The sequence below is a fragment of the Octopus sinensis genome, linkage group LG7, assembly GCF_006345805.1.
Source record: "Octopus sinensis linkage group LG7, ASM634580v1, whole genome shotgun sequence".
NCBI lineage: Eukaryota > Metazoa > Mollusca > Cephalopoda > Octopoda > Octopodidae > Octopus > Octopus sinensis.
The window spans coordinates 71,605,760-71,628,893 of NC_043003.1; the positions used below are offsets into that span (position 1 = coordinate 71,605,760).

The 23,134-nt window shown below is 35.5% G+C and overlaps 1 protein-coding gene across 3 annotated transcripts in view; it reads right to left on the bottom strand.

The window, feature by feature from the left end:
- Positions 1 to 23,134, bottom strand: part of LOC115213902 (caspase-3) — a 296,363-nt gene that overhangs the window by 180,351 nt on the left and 92,878 nt on the right. The window contains exon 1 of one of the 3 annotated variants that reach the window (XM_029782881.2): positions 20,563 to 21,387. The exons of the other annotated variants lie outside the window; for them this stretch is intronic. Within the exon in view, the coding sequence (XP_029638741.1) occupies positions 20,563 to 20,609 (47 nt within the window). The 5' untranslated portion in view covers positions 20,610 to 21,387. Of the gene's footprint in view, positions 1 to 20,562; positions 21,388 to 23,134 lie in introns of those variants that run through there. 3 annotated transcript variants of the gene reach the window in all.

Consider the following 23,134-nt stretch of genomic DNA (forward strand, 5'->3'; position numbering starts at 1 on the left):
AAGGGAGTATGGGAGTTTCAGGACATCCTCTTTTCCAAAGTGGATTAACTCAAATTTATCCTTGTTCAGCAGCATATTGTTTTTTTCTGCCCATTGGATAACAGCCAGTAGATCTGACTCTAGCATGTCCGGTCACTCGCCTCATTTATGACCTTCTGTAGCTTGGAATCATCTGCAAAGATTTTTATGTTGCTGTGCTTGATGATGTCATTAATGTCATTAATGTAGATGATGAAAAGAAGTGGGCCCAGCACAGTGCCTTGCGGAACGCCACTACTGACTTTGGCTGGGCTTGATTTTACCCCTTCAACTACAACATGTTGAGATCTGTCTATCAGGAAACACTTGATCCATTTCAGTAACTTTCCAGAGACACCAATGTTGGATAGTTTTTTCAATAGGATCTTGTGATCAACCCTGTCGAAGGCCTTGCTGAAATCAAGGTAGATGACATCGGTGTTGGAACCCTCTCCCAAAGCTCTCAAAATGTCAGCAAAGTGATGCAGGAGCTGCGTTAGGCAGTCCCTTCTATTACGGAACCCATGTTGGTTAGAGATCAGCCGTCTGTTGCTTTCTAGAAATTGGGTTATTCGAGATCTCACCACATGCATATATACGCAGATCATACGAATGTCTCGCAAAAAATACAGAACCCCATCGATGTTGCACATCTGCAGCAGGAGTTGGACTCAATTTACAGATGGGCTGAGGATAATAATATGCAGTTTAATGCTGAAAAATTCCAAGCCCTGTGCTACAAGCGTCCAAAATGAATATGAAACTTACAGAGTACACTGGTCTAAAGGGAATTTCAATCCCAGAGCCTAAATTAGTGAGGGACCTGGGTACTGACATGAGTGATGATATCACTTTCCAAGTGCACATTACCAGGATGGCTACAAAGTGCAGACGTTTGGCTGGATCCTGAGAACATTCTGAACCAGAGATAAGGAAACCATGATGGTCCTCTGGTGGACATTTGTCCTTAGCCGCCTGGATTACTGCTCACAGCTATGGTCACCCACTAGTGTGAAATTAACAGTGGACCTTGAAGCAATCCAGAGAAGATTCACAAAGAAGATCATCCCTTTGCAACTGTTCAACTACTGGGAAAGGCTGAAACAGCTAAGACTCTACTCCCTGGAGAGAAGGCAGGAGAGGTATGCAGTAATATACATTTGGAAGATCCTGGAAGGAATTGTGCCAAATTTTGGCATTGAAAGCTGCACCAATACCAGTGCCAAAGAACTCAGCAACACCATCGTGCTTCAGGACCAGTTACTGCAACAGGCCGGATTTCAAGGGCCCACAGCTTTTTAATATTCTCCCAAAGAGCCTGAGTAACCTGCACAAAGTAGATGTAGACATTTTAAAATCAAAGCTGGACCTCTTCCTGTTAAGAGTCCCAGATGAACCTACATCACGGCAAGCAAATGAGGGTAGCTATATCAAATTCCATTCTTCACCAAGTGCCACATATTGGAGGAGGCACTCAGTAATAACAGCGTAGCTAAGCTGCGGTGCATCAGCATGGCCACAACTCTGAGCTAAAACTACAGAAAAAATATATATATATATATATATATATATATACATATATATGCATACATACATATATATATACATATATATGTATACATATATATATATATACTATATATGTATACATATTATATGCATACATACATATATATATATATGTATACATATATTTATACATATATATGTATACATATATATGCATACATATATATGCATACATACATATATATAATATATATATATATATATATATATATTGGTAAAAACGGTAAGATAACAAAAGAAAGAAAGAGACCTCAATATTTTGTAAATAGAGGAATTTATCTATAAAATAATATGTTACAATTACTCAATACATATATATATACACGCACATAATATATATATATATATATATATACATACATATAAACATACATATATATATATATATACTACATATATACATACATATATATATATACATACATACATACATACATACATATAGACATACATACATATAGACATACATATATATATATACATATATACATACATACATATAAACATACATATATATATATATATACATACATACATATATACATACATATATATATATATATACATACATACATATACATACATATATATATATATATATACATACATACATATAAACATACATATATATATATATATACATACATACATATATACATACATATATATATATATATACATACATATATACATACATATATATATATATATACATACATATATACATACATATATATATATATATATACATACATATATACATACATATATATATATATACATACATATATACATACATATATATATATACATACATATATACATACATATATATATATATACATACATATATACATACATACATATATATGTATATACATACATATATATACACACATGCATATACATACAAACATTACATACATATATACATACATACATTACATACATATATATATACATACATATATGCATACATATATGCATACATATATGCATACATATATGCATACATACATACATACACACACACATACATATATGCATACATACATACATACACACACACATACATATATATACATACATACATACATAAATATATAGGAAGAATTCACGAGAAAAACAAAAGACGAAGACAGGTGGTGTAGAAAACAAACAAATGTATTAGTATCACGCTTGGGAATTGAAAAAGTCTTTTACGTTTCGAGCCTATGCTCTTCCACAGAAAAGAACACAGAAAGAAACGAGGAGAGAAAAAGAATGTGCGTAGTGGCTACTGATCTATCATGGCGACTGCCGGACAGAAAGGTCACACAGGAGAGCGAAGAAGTAGGGGAGATAACAAAGTAAAAGTGATCTCCTAAGAAGGTGCGCGTGTGTGTAAGAGAGTATGCATGTGCGTGTGAAAGAGAGCCGGTGGTCTTGACATGTGCATGTGTGTATGTATAGGTGTGAAAGTGTGGGGGATGGGAATTGGTCAGTACTGGTGTGTGGGTGGTGGTGTGTTGTGTGGTATGGTGTAGTGTGGTGTGATGTTGTTGGGAGGTCGGGGAAGCGAGAGTGGGGAAAGCACAGGTGGGGTGTGGGTTAGGCTGAGCGTTGGGGCATGTGGGTAGGCAGAGGGTGGGGGTAGAGGTAGGGTATGTGGGAGAAGGTGTAAGGGATGGCATGGAGTGGGATGAGAAGGATAGGGAAGGTGGAGTAGGAATGTGTAGGAGTGGGGTGCGCTTATGAGGGAGGGTTGAGGGGGGAGGGGAAGGTGGGTATGAGAGAAGATAGAAAGAGAGTAAGATAGAAGGGAGAAAGAGAGTAAGAGAGAAAGAGAGTAAGAGAAAGAGAGTAAGAGAGAAGAGAGACAGAGAGAAGAGGGTAAGAGAGAAGAGAGTAAGAGAGAAGAAAGAAAGAGAGTAGGGGTGAAGAGAAGTAGGAGTGAAGAGAAGTAGGAGTGAAGAGAAGTAGGAGTCGGAGCAAGAGAGGAGAGGTGTGTGGGAGAAAGTGGGAGGGAGAGGGAGAGAGGTAAGGGGAGGAGATTAGATGAAGAGGGGAGGAGAGTTGAGCCCATATGGCACAAAAGAGCGAAGAGAAAAGATTAATCCCTGTTCACGGCGCAAATGGGAGTCTGGATGGCCTCTGTGCAAGGACAATCTGAACACAGACAGGTGTTGCAAGGGGTGACCTGTGGAGCGGAAATGGCGTGAGACCAGTGTATCATTGCTGAGGTGGATATCTCGGAGGTGTTCTGCGAACTGGTCAGCCAAGTGGTGTCCCGTTTGTCCGATGTACAGGGAATGGCAGAGAGAGCAGGAGATGCAGGTGAAAGAGTCAATGATGCAATAGGGTCGATGATGGGTTCCGGTGAGGAGGGTGGTGTTGGAGAGGTAAGTGCAAGTGAGGCAGCATGGGCGGACATATATATATACATATATATATATATATACTTGGAGTGGTTGGCATTAGGAAGGATATCCAGCTGTAGAAACTTTGCCAGATCAAGACTGGAGCCTAGTGCAGCCATCTGGTTTGCCAGCCCACAGTCAAACTGTCCAACCCATGCTAGCATAGAAAGCGGACGTTAAATGATGATGATGAAGATATATACGTACATATGCACATATAATTACACATATATCTACATGCATATACACTGACCTGAAAGAAGTATATAGACACCCTTATACTCATTAAAAGTTATTTGAATCTTAAGTTATACATTCAAATTATTTGTTAGATGTTATAATGTGAACATTTAATATTTAGTAGACGTTCTCTTTGCATTTTTCAATGCAAGGGCTGTATTAGGCATGTTACTAATCAGATGGTAAATATTCTCTTGCGGAATTTCTTGCTAAGTTTCATGCAATAATCTCAAAAGATCTGGCTTTGAAGATGCTTTTTCTTCTTCTGATTATGAAATGTCCTTTTGATTATGTCCAAGAGATATTTTATAGGATTCATATCTTGTGACTGGCTTGGCTATGGAAGCTTTCTAATGCCTTTCTTTTCCAACAAACCTTGGGTCATTTTAACTATGTGACAAGGAATCCCATCTTCCATAAATAGTCTTCTTTAATCATTTCACCACTGGAGAAGTTTGGAAGGAGTCTTTCCTGCAATATTTGAGTTTATCTTTCCCTCACATTCCACCAGCTCTGATCAGACATTGCTTCAAATGGTTCTCCAAACCATCACAGATTATCTACTGTGTTTCATTGCTGGTTGCAATCTTTTGACATCAAATTCTTGATCACAGAGTCTCCAAACCCACACTCGGCCACTTTTAGGAAATGCAGCAAATCTGGACTCATCAGAGAATGTCCCAAAATGCTAATGGCATCGCCACCATCTCACTGGCCCAATCTTTTCTCCGCTTCATATTGGCTGGTCAAAGATGTAGCTTCATTCTTCCTGGTCTGCCATAGAAAACAAGTTTATGGAGATACTTGACAGCTATTCTGAAACTGACTTTAACTTGCTTTGCTATGTCAGAAGTCTTGCAACATGGATTATCCTCCACACTTCTCTTAGCAAAGAGAAGGGTCCTGTCAGAGGGCCCTGGTTGATCTGGACATGGCGATGTAGACTCCTTCCCCTCTCTGGTGAATTGCACAATCACTCCATTAACTGTAGAAAGTGGGATTCCAAGGTTTTCTGTGATTTTACACTGACTATTTCCACCTTCAGAATGACCCACAATACAGCCTCTTTGAAATTCAGACAGTTCCAAGGCCTCTTTTGTACATGGTATGATTGAACAGTTACATATAGAATCTGAAACATGAAAATGTCAATTGATAAGAAATATAAACCGTTACAGTTAGAAGAAACAGAAAACAATGTTTTATGGGGAGTCTATTTACTTCTATGTATATATACACATACATAAATATAAATATATATATATACATACGCACATACATATATATAAATAAACATATATATATACACACATACATACAAATATATATATACAGAGATACAAATACATAAATATATATTATGTATACACACAAACATCCATATATATAAATATGCCTACCCAATATAGAAAAAATATTTTGCATTTTATGCATAGTAATCAGTAACCTTCATAATTCAAGGTAGGCACTGCTTACCTAGGTGGCACATCCCTGATACATATATACATATATATACATATATATATATATATATATATATATATATATATATATATATAGCAATTAAGGACAACCTCTTAATAAGGAATCTTAATAAGAAATTATCAGGTAGATAGCGTGAAAAACCTCATAAGAGAAAAATTTCGAAAATAATTCTTTCTTATTGAACATATTAATTTATCAATTTAGGAGTACGTAAGTACGAATTCACAGGTGATACAAGTCTATATTTTTTAAATGTCTTGCTTTGAAAGATTGCATTCGGTGGGATTAGTAAAATTTTTGGTAGAAATGACTTTTTGTCCCTCTTAGCGTGTGGCATCTATGTATAATAATGCCCTCTATATATAAAATATATATATATATATATATATATATATATAAATTTACAAAGGTGTCATTAATTCTATTATTATCCAATGCAACTAAGATTTATTTTACCAATGCAGAAACCGGTCCATGTGAGTCCATATACTTAATGTAGATTGTCTTAACCAGATTTTGCCTTCGTTTGATTTCTGTAGTTTTCATCAGTGTATTTTTGGCTATTTAATAAGAGTTTTGACTGTTATTTCAAGTAGGGAGACATACTTAGTATGTCCTTTGATTAATTTTATATATATATATATATATATATATAATTATTATTAGAGGGAATAAAATTCAAACTTACAAGGAAAAAGAATTCAATCTAGAAATACTAAATCAAATTACACACAATATAATATATATATAAAATATGAGAAAAAACCCACCTTTCATCAATTCAAAATGAATAATTAAATTACACCATCTAGAAAATTACGCCTGAACCGGCGAGGTCCCTCCTGAACCTCATCAACACCCTGTACATGGAGCAGGTAATACTCCAACCAACCAGGGCAAGTAACACACTGGATCTCTGCTTCACAAATGACATGGATCTCATCCATAATGTGAAAGTGACACCGACACTACTCTCGGATCACAACATGATAGAGCTGACCATGTACGGGCCAAAAGAGAGCACGGACATGCAGCCTACAAGAAACCCTCAAAATCTTTCCAGCTTGAACTACCATAAGGCAAACTGGAAACAAATTGAGAAAGAGATCCTCAAACAAAACTGGCCTAAATGTCTCTCCTCGCCAGACATCGACGTGAAACTTCAACAATTCATGTCTGTAATGCAAGCCATATGCTACAAATGTGTCCCAGAGAGAAAGGCCACTGTACACAAGAACAAAATCCCCAGAGAGAGGAAAATCTTAATGAGACGGCGTACGAAATTTTCAAATTGCCTAAACAAACAGATTGAAAGCAGTGAAAAGTCCCGCCTAAAAATAAAACTGTTGGAAATCGAAAAATGTCTGCAACTCTCCCATGAAAAAGAAAGAGCAGACAAAGAAGCCTGGGCTATAGAAAACATAAAATCTAACCCCAGAGCTTTCTACAGGTATGCCAAAGAAACAGCTACAGTGCACTGTAGAATAGGGCCACTCCTCGAAAAGGATGGCACACTTACAGGAAAACCAATGAGGGTAAGTGAAATACTGAATGAGCAATTCAAGAGTGTTTTCACTCCACCCCTTGGGCATCTCCAAATCACCAATCCAACTGACTTTTTTACCACTGCAGATATAAAATCAGAGGCGGCGACGATAGATTACATCGATATAAAGGAAGACGATGTAACGAAGGCTATAGATGAAATGAAAACAGACTCAGCTACTGGCCCCGATGGATTCCCGGCAATCCTCCTAAAAGCATGTAAGAGAGTCCTAGCAAGACCACTGCAGTTCCTCTTTCAGAGCTTCCTTGCAGCTGGCAAACTTCCAGGAAAACTGAAGGAAGGTAAAATATGCCCCATTCATAAAGGAGGTAGCAGAGCGGAAGCCAAGAACTATAGACCTATCTCTCTGACCTCACACATCAGCAAGGTCATGGAACGAATAGTCAGAAGGAAGCTGATCACCTTCCTTGAAGAGAATGACTTGCTGCCCGACACCCAACATGGTTTCCGACCAGGGAGAAGCTGTTTAACTCAGCTCCTACAACACTATGACTGGGTGCTGAAACGGCTGCTCAACCACTCAAATGTGGAAGTGATATATCTCGACTTTGCAAAGGCCTTTGATAAAGTCGATCATGGAATGATATGTCACAAACTGCGTGATCTCAACATAGTTGGAAAACTGGGAGAATGGCTTCATGACTTTCTGAAGGATAGAAGTCAGGTGGTAGTAGCCAATGGGGCCACCTCCATTAACACACAAATAGTGAGCGGTGTTCCGCAGGGCACTGTTCTGGGACCACTACTGTTCATAATGGCCCTCTCAGACATGCCCTCAGCCACGCAGAGAGCCACGATCACAAGTTATGCAGATGATACAAAAGTTTCACAGGCAATACAGAACCCTGAGGACACTAAACACCTGCAATGTGAGCTGGACGAAATATACAAGTGGGCTGAAAAGAATAGCATGCAGTTCAATGCTGGAAAGTTTCAAGCTTTATACTATCAGCATGCAAAACTGAATGCAATACCCAATGAATACACTGGACCCGGAGGGATTGCAATCCCAGAGGCACAATCAGTGCGTGACCTGGGTATTCACATGAGTGATGACGCGACCTTTCATGTACATGTTGCTAAACTGACAATGAAATGTAGACGGCTGGCTGGATGGATTCTTAGAACCTTTAGAACAAGAGAACAAGAAACCATGATGGTCCTCTGGAAGACACTTGTCCTAAGCCACTTTGACTATTGCTCTCAGCTATGGTCACCATCCAGTGTCAAGTTGATCACAGAACTTGAGGCGATCCAACGAAGCTACACAAAGAAGATAGCCTCTATGCAGAATGTAAGCTACTGGGAAAGACTCAAGAGATTAAAATTATATTCCCTGGAGCGTAGGCGGGAAAGATATGCCATAATATACATCTGGAAGATCCTGGAGGGAAGTGTCCTGAACTTTGGCATCGAGAGTTACGCAAATGCCAGAACTGGGCGCCACTGCGTGGTGCCTAGGACTCCAAACCTGCCATCAAGATGTAGGACAAGATTCTGTGATAGCCTGGGCTTCCGAGGCCCACAGCTCTTCAATATCCTCCCGAAGAACCTGAGAGACCTGCATGGGGTGGATACAGATGTCTTTAAAATGAAGCTGGATCTCTTCCTGTCAGGTGTCCCAGATGAACCAACTTCACGGCAGGAGGGGCAGATGAGGGCAACTGCATCGAACTCTCTCATGCACCAAATAGCAGTTGCTAGAAAGCCTCCATGAAGTGAAATCAAGTAGCAACACCAAATGGCGGTGCCCCAGCATGGCCACAGCTCATAAGCTGAAACTAGAAACTAGAATCAATAATAGAAAAGTTAAAATTAAAATAACAATAAAATGTAAAGATTAAGTAAACTTTTCTATTATATGTAATTTTCTAGATGGTGTAATTTAATTATTCAGTTTGAATTGATGAAAGATGGGTTTTTTCTAATATTTTATATATATATATATATATATATATATACACACACATACATATACACACGTAGATGCATACATACAGATATATATATATATATACTTACATACACACACAAATATATACATATACATATAAACAGACATAAACATATATGTATATACATATTCACACATATACATATATATACATCCATATTCACACATATACATATATATACATCCATACACACATATATATATATACATGGACACACACACACACACACACATATATATATATATATACATACACATCACATATATGTACATACACACTCACATATACACACACACATTCATACACTCACACATGTATATATACATACACACACACACGCAGATATATATACATGCACACACACATGTGTATATACAGGGGGATTGAAAAGTAACTAAGTAACTCCGTATATTAAAATACTTATAATTTATTAACTATAATTTTTCCTTAATTTTTTTTGGTGTATATTCATCAATGTATGGGAAATGATTCTATGTTGCTGCTTTTTTTCTTCAGATTAATTATCTTGTTTGAAATTTAGAAGCCGAACAAACATGGTCTGATCTCTTTAAAAATAAGTGGTATTCCACATAGGTGGGTTTGTGACCCATCACAACTGCCACTAGTAGGCAGGAGAAGATCCTCGTATTACCTCTGAAAAAATGCAGAATTGGCCCAAGGTAATGGTATGGTGTAGTATGACTAGGAATGGCAAGATTGTGAGTCCTTTCATTCTTTGCAATACCATGAATGCTGAAAGGTATATCACCATGCTTCAAGATGAAATCTGACCAGATATCAGTACTTCAAAGAATATAGAAGATTTGTTTTTGTGCAAGATGGCGCTCCTCCACATTTTGCTATTGTTGCTCGTGAATAACTGAATGTTCACTTCCCTGGGAGATGGCTGGATCATTGAAGGCCACATGATTGGCCGGCCTGGAGCCCTGGATTTAACACCCTGCAACTTTTTTCTTTGGGAGTGTTTAAAGGAGCAAGTCTACTCTACCAAACCAATGACTTTGGAAGAACTTGATGGGCAAATACAAGAAGCTATGTCTTCTATCCCACAAGAGTTCTTGATGAAATCAGTTGATGCCATTCCTGGGTGGCTCGAGAAGCTGGTGGCGAATGCTGGTGCCTATATTGAATTTTAAATAAAACTCTGTGCTAAATGCTTTCTTCACATATTCATCTTTTCTAAAAATGGTATTTTAAAATAGGAAGTTATTATCACCCTGTATGTGTGTGTATATGTATATATATATATATAATAAATTAATAAAATAAAACATATGCATATATACATACATATATGTACGTACCTACCTCTACATGTATATATATATGCATATATGGGTACAGGTCACCAGAAAAACGTCGAACACAATGAGAAACGAAAACATAAACACAAAACCAAGGAAATGGACATTTTTCTTTAACAACGAAAAAATAGAGTACAGGACATACAAAACAAGGAAAATTTCCCCTTCTTCAGTCGCCTTTGTTTCATCTACTCCGCATTTCAAAGGTCAAGGCGAGACACGACTTTAATGAAACATTCCTTCCCGCGAAAAGCAAATTAAATAAAATTTGAGATTTTTTTGTGGAGGGGTAAAAATAGTAACAAAAACAGGACAGTAACGACAGTACAAAATATAAACAGTAAAAGACAGGACAAGGAGAATAACAGTAACACAGACAAGAAGGGCTGTTAAGCCAAATGAGATAAAATATTACAAACGCTACACACACACCACACACACACATATATATATACACACATACATATGTACACATATACATACATTCACACACATATACATACAAACACGCACGCACATATATATATATCTATAATATATACACACATACATATATATCTATAATATATATACACACACACACATATATATATATATTATAGATAAATAAAGGCAGATATGGCTGGTCTATAGGGTTATTCTGAGTTTCATATGCATAAAGCGCTTAGCTTTACAGCATTTCTTCAGACCCTAAAACCTATGGCCTCTCTAGAAAATGGAGGAAAAGTCTTTATTACTGTCAACAATAAGGGATTGTCTCCCTTTGACTTCTGTTAATTGACCATGTTAGCATGTGGTTCCCAGGATGCTAGCAGAAATTTCCTGAAATGCAAGCAGTGTCCAAAGACCTCTGTCCTGAAGTGAAGGATGTTCTCTGGAGGCACTAGCTGCTAGTGGGTTTAGGAACAAAATCTACATGCTGGGCCCTAACACCCACAGAAGGAAGTGCTGCAGAAATATTATTTTCCTCCACCCTTTTCCTCAATGTAAAAATGTGTGTAGGTAGAATATTCCTTAGGCTAGCAGATAAACACTTCAAATGTTCACATAGGTATGGATGCATTTTCACCAGATACATCCTAAGGGTCTCTTTTAGCTGTGGCCCCAATATTAAGAGCATTCTTGTCAACAAACACCCCTAAGCCACAAGTGGAGGTTGGATGCTCATGCAGGGATTACAACAGATGCCCAATGGGAAACTATTGTAAAATCAATGAGATGGTAGCCAACCCTAGTAGCAGCAATAGCAGCAGCTTTCCCAGTGACTACTACTACCTGGGCTCCTCAGGATAATGTAACTCAAGATTATAACATTCATTAGTCTAAACTCATTTAAAAATTAAAATTAAAGATGATTGATTTCTATCTTCTAACAGTGGAGAAAAGAAGTGAAGATAGGGAGCAACTGCCTTGTTGCATTCTCTTGGATTACTTTGATGTCTTGAAATCTTGCTGGGGTCTTCCACTGTGAAGACCAAGCCTTGTTTTCAGCATCATAGCATTAGTCATATGATCTATCACCTGTTACGACAGTTTTCAAGAAGTTTTTGGCTTCCTTAACACAATCAAGGAGATCCTGTGCAGCTGAAGCCCGATCTTTTTGAGATCGCTACACGCTACACACTTTATTTCCAAGCTCTGTTATAAACCATGAAGTGAGATATTCATAACTTAGTCAACATGCATGACAAAGTTGAAGGTCAATCAGTGCTAAGCAGCTTCACTCTGTGTACTTTAACTCCATTACTATAGCAACAGTCTTGATACTTTCTGATCAGACTTCATCCACATACAGGGTGCTTGGGTTAAGTTTGATGATTATTTATGTCTCCTTTTTTGAGGAATAGCTTAATGGTTAGGTGAACAGTCAATGACACTGGAGAGCATGAAGATTAAAGATATAGTTAAGAAAAAGTTAGCTGACCTGGATGACTGGAAGCTATCTGAATATTGGGAAAGAGTTACCTGTATCATGAGGATTCATGCCAAGTTTTAAAATGCTGACATTATGACTGCTGCTCAATACTCCGTGAACACTATAAAGGCTGTAAGACATGGAATGGACAGCTGTAATGGAGACTAGGAAGCTATGACCAATATGAAGGAATGCAACAGGCATACTGACTGTGTTTGCACAACAGAATTCATCCAACTAATGAATAGGACCTTAGGCCCAATTGAGATGGCTATGTGAAGCTGCTAGAGACTGTGGTCAAACCCTGGCTGGAGAGGGTTGCTTATATGTGTGGCAGCAAGATTCAGCTCCTTGCCATACCTCCGGAAAAAGTAATCTTGAGGCCATAGTGGAAGCTGAGGCTGGTTACTCTGAGTAAACTGTTATTGCCCAGCCATAATGTTGTTTATTTTTTTTTTATTTTTTAAAAATCTTTTATTTTTGGATGAGATATTGTCTTTTTCTTTTCCTTTTATGCAAACTATCAAATTTAGCTTGAAAAGCTTTTGCTTTATTCAGTCATCTGACTATGACTATGCAGTCCAATGAATACACAAATATGAGTATTCATTTGAGTCAAATGAACATATGTACTTGTATACACACACACAAACCTCACATACAGACATGTGTACATGAGAACACAGGAAATGTTTTCCTCATGGAAGCCCTCTGTATTTCTTTATGAATTGCCTCTGTTACTACACTGTTTCCACCATTCTCGAACCATGTTATTGAATGTATTAAGTGAATTTATTGCCGTACCAGCACTAGTGAGATTGCCTTGTACTCTGCAGGATATGAGATTCCTTACCACAAACAAATTATGGGACATAGACAGAAAATATTGTACTTTTAAGGAGTGTTATCATAAAGACAGACATAGAAAGACACACTAACAGACAGATACACACAGACACCCCTTCCACACACACACACACACACACACATCTATGAAAGGCTTCTTTTTACTCATGGAGCACTGGGCAGCTTCTTCCAAGATGCCAGACCATGGGTTAAATGAATTGGCTATGAGTGCAAGACAGACACAGCAAGTGGACAGGAACAATCAATATTGTGGCTAATAGTCCAACATTCTATTAACCCCGATATTGTTTTCATCACCCACCAGCACATGTAGAATACACAGTTTCAAAGTGAGACAGCAGGGGGAGCCTCTATATGGTTATTTGATCTGTTAGAAACAAGAGCAAATCTCTCTATCAACTTAAAGAAGGACACACTAAATAACTTTGTCTCGGATTGCCTGCATATAGAAAAACACAGAGGGTCACAGTTGGAATGTCTTTGTTCACAGTATTACTATTACATGAACAGAGCTGACCTGGGGCTAACAAACAAGATCAAAACAGAAATATATCTTTTATCTTTTACTTGTCTCACACATTAGACTGTGGCCATGCTGGGGCACTACCTTGAAGAATTTCAGTTGAACTTATCAACCCAATACTTATTTTTCTTCTGTTTTGCCAAACAAGTTATGGGGATGTAAACACATCAACATCGGTTGTCAAGAGGTGGTGGGGGATAAACACATACACAAAGACACACACACATGGCAGGTGTCTTTCAGTTTGTCTACCAAGTCCACTCACAAGGCTTTGGTCAACTTGAAGCTATAGTAGAAGACACTTGCCCAAGGTGCCAAGCAGTGGGATTGAACCCAGAACCATGCAGATGGAAGGCAAACTTCTTATCAGACAGCCATGCCTGCATCTATATCGATAATAAATCTAAAGAACAAGCCAGATAGGAGATGATATATGTTGTCAGTCAAGAATTTTTGGATAAAACTATCTATACAAAGTTTTCGTAAAGAAATACATTACATATCAGCAAAAGTATATTTATTCCCATGTGTTTGGAAATATATCAACCTTGACAAATCAGGTTGCATCTTATGCATATTTAAGCAGCTATGTTGGAAAATATAGATTCCAATGGTTAAACTAATTCAAATGAAGAACAAGCATAAAAGGAAAGAAATCAATATAATACAAAACATGTCTTCTGAAACCAAATATGGTCCCTTGTTATTTTCTGGAAATCATGTACAATTAGTCCATCAAGAGCTACAGATAAGAATAACAATTATGAAAAAGATGTAACAATGAATATTTATTACTTTCAAGACTACATAAAGAGTCCCAATGCATTATTGCCATTAAATTGTATCACATTTCAAATGATATTTTGCAAAAGAAAAGGCATTAGTTATAAGATAGTTAGCTTTGAATATCTATCTACAGAACCAGTATACACAGAATTAGTATCCATTGATCACATGTTTTTACAGAAACAGTATCCTCAGAACTAAAATTTGTAACATAAACTAGTAGTCTTGTAACACGGGAATGATAAGGTAGTGTGTTACAGGATAATAAAGTAGTGTGTCACAGAATGATGAGAGTATGGTATCATATCACAGAATAATAAGACAGAATGTCACAAAATAGTAAGGTAGTGTGTTACAGAATAATAAGACAGTATATCACAGAATAGTAAGATAGTGCATCAGACAAGAAATTTTATGAATATTCTCAACACTTAGATGAGTAGAGATAAACTATCATTAACAGTCCTGCTAGAATCACAGCAATGGAGTCACTCTGTGTCATTCCATCTGTTAAAAAGAGCAGCCAAATCTACTTCAAATCACATCTTAAAAAAATAGAAATCCTGGTAAAATATAATCTTATACATATTATATTTGAAAAAGATGGGATGGTCATGGCTGGAATGTCTTTGATCTAAAGTCTGCTAGTTCAGGACTTGGGACTAAATAAGTACATAGAGCAAATTAGAAAACGTGACCGCCAAGTTTGCAGTCATGAATGTTACCCATATGGCTGTGATACTTTATGAATGAAAATGAGAAAACTTTTCAAGCACTGCAGAGTAGCAGGAAATAATGATTGTGCCAAGTTTACATGGGGAACTCACTTGATATAAATAAGAGTTAATTCCCAAGCTGTACATAATTTATTATATATCTATTATTCCTAGTCAATCAATGAAATCATAGAATCATAGGATGGGAAGCAGAATTGATTATCTTCATAAAAAAAAACCCCAAAAAAAAAAACAGAAAAAGAAAGAAACTTTGGTGTTTCCTTGCTTTTACAACTTTGCTAATGTTCTCCAAATATGCAATGTCAATCGCATTCATTTAACATTTGCAACAATACCATAGAATGCTATATCTAGTTTTCATACATACTTTACAAATAGGTTTTCTGAGATAATTAACAATGTGTTAATATCTTAAAATTTTAAAAATATCGAAGATAATCATATATGTGTGTGTTACCTGTTTTAGGATATATAATGCTGTGCTGTCTATTAAGGAGTGGTGAGTGGGATACATTCCAAAATCTGGGTATCCTGTTCGGAGTTAGTTTGTTATTTCAGGTTTGAGCAGTTATTGATCTTATACATGGTAATCATGTGCAGCACACAATATTGCTCACACATATTGGGTCAATACAGGTGGCAAACAGACAAACATTTTCGATACAGTCAAAGAAGTAAAGCTTCGTACAGCACACTAGAGCCACTAGCCCAACAATGTTCCATTTCTCTCTTTCTCTCTCAATCTTCTGCTACAACTACAATATTAGCAAACCACCGTCCTTTTCAATATATCTTAACTCTCGGTCAATGAACTGGACAATCTTTCCAAACAAGAACTACAACTCTCTGGTACTCTCTATTTACCCAGCTTTTCCTACCAAACTTTTATCATCCTGAATCTAACCTGCACCTGTCCAACAACATTAGTCAGAAACATGGAAACAAAGGTTTGAGGAACTCATACATGTGTGTTCAAATATGAAAAAGAAACATGTTTAAAGTAAACTCTCTACATCAGAGATAGTGCATACAACATTCAGATTTTAATAACAAAAAGACAAGCAAAACATTTTTTTGTCTACTGAATTAATAATCTACTTAACCTAAGCAGCTATAGCTATGCAGTTAAAAGGTTTTGCTCAGCCATGTGGTTCCAAAATCTGTCTGCCATATTTCACTCACAGGAATTTGTAGAAATTATGTAGGAGCATGTTATATGAGTGTGTGTGTGTGTCTTTTGCAATATTTGTTCTGCACCAAGTCACAAACACTCCCTTATCATTGTTGCTGTCAGAAATGCTGTGAACCAGTGATTGGTCCATTGGAAACTTATATCTGATGGTACTATTGTCTACCAAATGTGATACAAAAACAAAATTAGGTAAACAACAATACTAAAGGTTTATCTTTATAATAGTGGTGTTGTTGGTGATGGTTCATCAAACAATGAAAAAAGATTGACAACAGAGATTACTTGAACCAGAGAAAATGAGGTAAAAAATTTCTAGAACCAGTTGAAAGGAGAATGTATGATTACAACATAATTAATTTTATTAAAACGGTAAAAGCAGAAAAATTAGGGATTAAAAAAACATTTTTTGAAGAAGTGGTATTTGGTTCCAATATCATGGGGGTGAGGGATTTTTCTTATTAGGCAGGGCATAAATCCCTTTCTTATAGGGAACTATCCCAGATAATTATGTGGCTATTTCTAACAGATATGTAAACTGCTGAAATGTAAATGTCTACAGAAGATCTGACCTCATGATCTATGATCAGGTTGTTCAATACATTAGCCATACTGCCATTTTACCTTCTCAACTCTTAAAGTACATAAATGAATAAAAATGATAGTGTACATTGTAGTGGAAGCTAGGAATATGAGAGACCATATCAAGTAACCTTATTTGTCACCCATTCAGTAAATCTATCAAACATTAACAACATGAAACAAGATGTCATCAATACTTATCATCTTCCCCTTTAAAATTAACTTCTATATGACATCCATGAAATATTGCTTGTAACATCACATTGTAAATACATAGTCTCAATAAAGCTAAAAAATGTTAGCCTTTAAATAGGTTTAACTAACAACTATAGCAATTGAAATATACCCATTTAAGAGGTATTCAATTTCAAATCAATACCAATGGGTCCAATAGCATGTTATGCCATAGGCAAACTTTGAACTGAAGTGATATATTTTGAGTGGGGAGAGAGAGGGGGGAAGGAGAGAGAGAGAGAGATCCTATATATCTAAGTAAGAGTAATAGGAGCATTTGAATTCAGTATTGCAAGCTAATAAAACATGCTACATCTAGCGATGACTAATATTAGCCTTTTAAATACCTTTTCAATAAAGTGGACTAACCCATTTGACAGTCATGTACCAATGCAAGGGACAGCATTGCAATACCTGTGACAGTAGTGGAGCACCTGTAACAGTATTCATAGTTTATCACCTTGGTCATGTGTTTATTAATAGCACTGTTGCATTATTGAAGACAATGTCTTTGAATTTGCATCAGTCATATTCCTGGCAATATGAACTGTTAATTGTTCTCCTATCAGCAAATTATCTACAGTTGGGCTTTCACTATGTGAAAAGGTATTACAAGTGCAAGAAGTCAACTGGTACAGCCTACAAACTTTAGAGTGCTGCTATTTAACATTAGATATATTAATTAAATTACAATTAAATTGAAAATTTAGGATACCATATTTATTGAGGAGTTTAAAGTTGTTATTAAAATCAAGTTTTCAAATTTACTTTATCTAATTTTAATTAATCTAATTGTTTTTAAGTGCTTCATAACAATTAAATGTACTCAATGCGTTTTCTTGTAATTTGAAGTTACACTTAATAAATGTACCTCAGTGAGTGTACCTAAGTGAATGTACACTAAATTAGTGTATACTTAATGAGTGCACCTCAATAAATGTTTCTAAATGAATGTACTTTAATGAGTATACCTAATGAGTGTACCTCAATGAGTATGCCTTAATGAGTGTAACTGTTGAATATACTTTTATCAGTGTGCTATAATGAGTGTATTTTAATTACTGTACCAAAATATGATAAGCAAATTTGGCTAATCAGAAACATTTTTATATCTTTAGTAAAAGATATATATATAAAAAAAAAAAATGAAAATATGTAAAATTAATTTTAAGAAAAAATGTTCGAAAATTTATTTGAGATGAAGCAGATCATGAAATCATTAGAAATTCTTTAATGAGAATTCGGATATTCTAACTTTACCTTCCATCAACTTTGAGAAATTATTAATTTTTATTATTTTCCCTTTTAGTTTAGAAATTTTAACTATGTGTTTTTTATCTGCAATTTGTTAGAAAATTTTTGGAAAGTTTATGAGTAGATGAAACACACACACACATACATGCATGCATGCACGTGTGCACACAGACACACACACAAATTCTGATATTTTAAACATGATCAATCATTCAAAGTTTCTTATATCATTGAATATAGGTACAAACTTCTATTAATGAGAAAGCTGATCATCACAAATGATAAAAATGGCTGTTTCAAAACATTAGCAATTATCTACAGTCAACCACTCTATAACAGTTCCATACTTAATAGATATATATAACCCTCAAATTACAATTAACACAGTTAATACATGTTGAAATAGGATAAATAAAATGAAAAATATTTAGGAAGATAAGATACCTTGTTCTTTCTAAACCTTTTAAATATCATTAAAGCCAGCAGAAAAAGTTAAAACAAGTAGAAAAAAATTACTATAAAGTGCATTTTCAGGGGGACTGCACAAGGAATAAATTATTTTTGGAAAATATATCAAATATCAAGTATGAAATATATATATGAATCTCATGGTTTACAATTGTCTGTTGTGGTCAAGAGATAGAACAGCAAAAATATGAAGTGAAAATCAGGAAATAAAACTGTAACCGAGTAAATGAGTGTTTAAAGATGAAATGAAAGTTGAATACTTTGTCTTGTATAGAGCAATCGATTTTCAACAGATCCCACTACAGCACATGAATTTTAAAACATATATTCGCTTTAACAATAGCAATACTTGTGAGTTGTTTTTGTAGAAATAAACAGGAAATTTAACAAGGTAAAAGTTTCCAATCATTTAATATAATAGGTATAGTAATTCAATGTTTTAATAAAGAATACTACCACTACTACTACTAATAATAATAATAAAAATAATGGCATCAAATTTTGACATGAGGTCAGCAATTTTAGGGAAAAGCACAAGTCGATATTTATTTCTTTACTACCCGCAAGGGGCTAAACACAGAGGGGACAAACAAGGACAAACAAAGGGATTAAGTCGATTACATCGACCCCAGTGCGTAACTGGTACTTAATTTATCGACCCCGAAAGGATGAAAGGTGAAGTCGATATTATCAACCTCACTGCTTGACAGATACTTATTTTATCAACTCTGAAAGGATGAAAGGTAAAGTTGACCTCAGCAGCATTTGAACACAGAACATAAAGCCGGAAGAAATTCTACCAAGTATTCTGTCCTGCATGCTAATGATTCTGCCAGCTCACCACCCTAATAGTAGTAGTGGTTACAATAATAACAACAACAATAATAGTATATATATATATATATATACAATAAATATATATATATATTTCTGCATAAGAAAACACTATAAATTATATGAATAATAGTTTAGAATAATTTAAAATACTTTTTTTTTTTTCATATATATGTTTCATCATATTCCAATTTAAAATTAATCTCTGTACATTTCATTCAAATAGTTTTTAAACTGCAAACTTGATATGATTTTAAGATATTTTTTCTTCACATTTTACAAATTAGAATGTCAAAACCATCAAAGTTAAATAATTTTGCAGCAAATACATTTTTTTATATACAATCCTATTTTTAAAAAAACTCATTAAAATGATAAAATACAAAGACAAAAAATACACATAAAATCATGAGCAGGATGAATATTAGTGAAGAATTATATATATATATATATATATATATATATATATATATAAATATATATATATATACACATATAAATATATATATATATACAGTGAAATAATTAACTGATGCATAGTGAAAGGAGGGAATTGGTAAAAATTACAAGCGTGATGTAAAGAAAAGTAGAGGTAGACAAGTTAAAGAATCTTACCTTGGTCTTCTTATAACATACTCACAAACCTCATTGGGAGCTGTCATAGTAATGGAACTATCTCTACGTTCACATACCCCCTTGCACCAAAGTGCAGCCCGACCTCTCAGGCAGGAAATAGCGACGTGGGGCAGCGTGGTGACCACAACAACAAGTAGTGATAATAATTATATTTAGCATAAAAAACAAAGAAACCATCTGCTGCAACAAGGGGTGATGGAATAATATTGGTAGTTGTTGATAAGTATCCTGTTGGACTTTTGGTCAGACAAATGACCACTAAGCATAACAGCGGAGATTTTTGTAGTTGTTGGACAGCAGTAATCAACAGCGACAATGATCAGTAAAGATGTAAACTAACAGGCACGTACAGCAACCACCACCATCACAATGACAATAACAACCACAGTTCATGCAGTTTAGGTACTTAATCTTCGCGGCGACCATCTGATAAACCTATAGCTGAATTATATAACATCATTCACATACAGGCCTTTGTAAACTAAGCACACACACACACACAAGCACACATGCAGCTTGCATATAGCTAGCAAAGACACTGCAATACATGCAGTGTCACATTTGAGTCATAGCCTCCTGATAGCAACAGCAACAACAACAAGAAAAGTTAACTAGTCAAGTAAATCTGATTTCTCCCATCCATCTTGTTGTGTTCAATGTAAAACTAGATGTTGCATGCCAGGGAGGAACCCAAAGACGTATATAGCAAGCACTGAGTTGGAAAGGAGATGTAACATCAGCATCAGCAATAGTAACAATTGCAGCAGCAACAGCAGCAGCAGCTGCTGCTGCTGCTGCCACAGGTAGTGTTGACTCCCTTTATTGACTAGATTTTCACTTGTGTCTTATGAAGCAGTTTTATCACAAGTGAGAACATTTGGTTGAGTGAGAGAAAAAAGCCCCGGCAACTATCTCAGTCCAAACTCACAGCAGCACATATACAGGATTGTACATTTTATACACACACCTATAATATATACACATGCATATACATACATTTATACACAAATATACACACTCATCTAAAAAGAAACACACACACACACACATATGTATATATGCATCTATGATTGTACATATATCCATGTGTGTGTGTGTGTGTGTGTGTGTTCACACATGTGTGTTTGTGTGAGTGTGTGTGTTTGTGTGTGTGTGTGTGCGAGTGTGAGTGTGCATGTGTTTATCTGTTTGTCTGTATGCATATATGTATGTATACACATATACATACATAAATACGGACACATTAAATAGGGCTCTAGTAAAATAAATTACAAATCTGAAATTATCCGACTTAATAAGGATGAAAATTTAATTTTGAATTAATGCTTAACATCCTTAATTAAAATATGTAATTAAAGATGATGTGAGACACAATGCAAAATTGGAAGAAATATTTCTTTAAGAAATGCAGACAATTAATTAGGGGACGACTTTACTTGTCCTTCAGATAGGTAGGTAGCAGATGTCAGTGTCTGGAAAATTGATAATGTACAGACAATCACCACTGATAGAAATAAACCTCCAACTAGCAGCAGCAACAACAGCAGCAGCAAGTCTGTCACTGTTTAATATCCCCCACTGTGTTTTGTAGCTTGGCTATTTTTAGAAAATTCTGCTTTAAGAACAAATATATTTTTTAACAGGTTTCTAAACTCGGTCCTTTCTAATTCTTAGCAGACATGAGAACCACTGTGTTATATCTATAGTAATAATTAGTTAATATGTAAATATATGAAAACCTTGAAAATTTTATCATAGCTTTTTTGGGGGGTGGGGGGAATGTACAAAATGAACTAAAGTCCAACTTTAGTCATATTTAATTTAACTACCAATACAAGAATGATTAATCAAAATTAAAATAATAATAAAAATTACATTGTGGAACTGTCATTTTGGTCTAATATGCACAAAAAATCTTTAAAAGAAATCACTTTATGTATATTTCTTGAGTTATTAAAATCTTCGTAGCATAATGACCTGGACACGAGACAGTTCCAAAAGACCTGCAGTGTAACTGTTTCAGTGACCAGGTCAAGTATGTGTGGCTGAAACGTATCCATATTATAAAATTAAAAAAAAATACCTTCATGCACTTTTGTGCTTTCTTAGATAAGTAGAATGGCTCTTCCACAAGGTAAATGCTTCAGTTTTAATAGGTATGGCTTTGTGGTTAAGAAGTTAATATTGCAACCATGTGGTTTTGGGTTCAGTCTCACAACATGACACCTGGAGCAAGTGTCTTCTATAGCTCCAGGCCAACCAATGCTTTGTGAATTCATTTGGTAGAAGGAAACTCTGTGTGTGTGTGTATGTGTATGTTTGATGTGTCTTTGTGTTTGAGCCATCCTGCTTTAGCAAACTTAGTGGTTGAACAAAAGAGATCAATAGAATAAGTACCAGACATAGAAAATAAGAACTGGGGTTGATTTGTTCAACTAAAACTCTTCAGAGTGGTGCCCAAGTATGGTCATAGGCCAATGAATAAAACAAGAAAAAAAAGACAAAAAGAGAAAGATACTGTCCCAGGTCAAATCACTTGCAAAGCAAATAC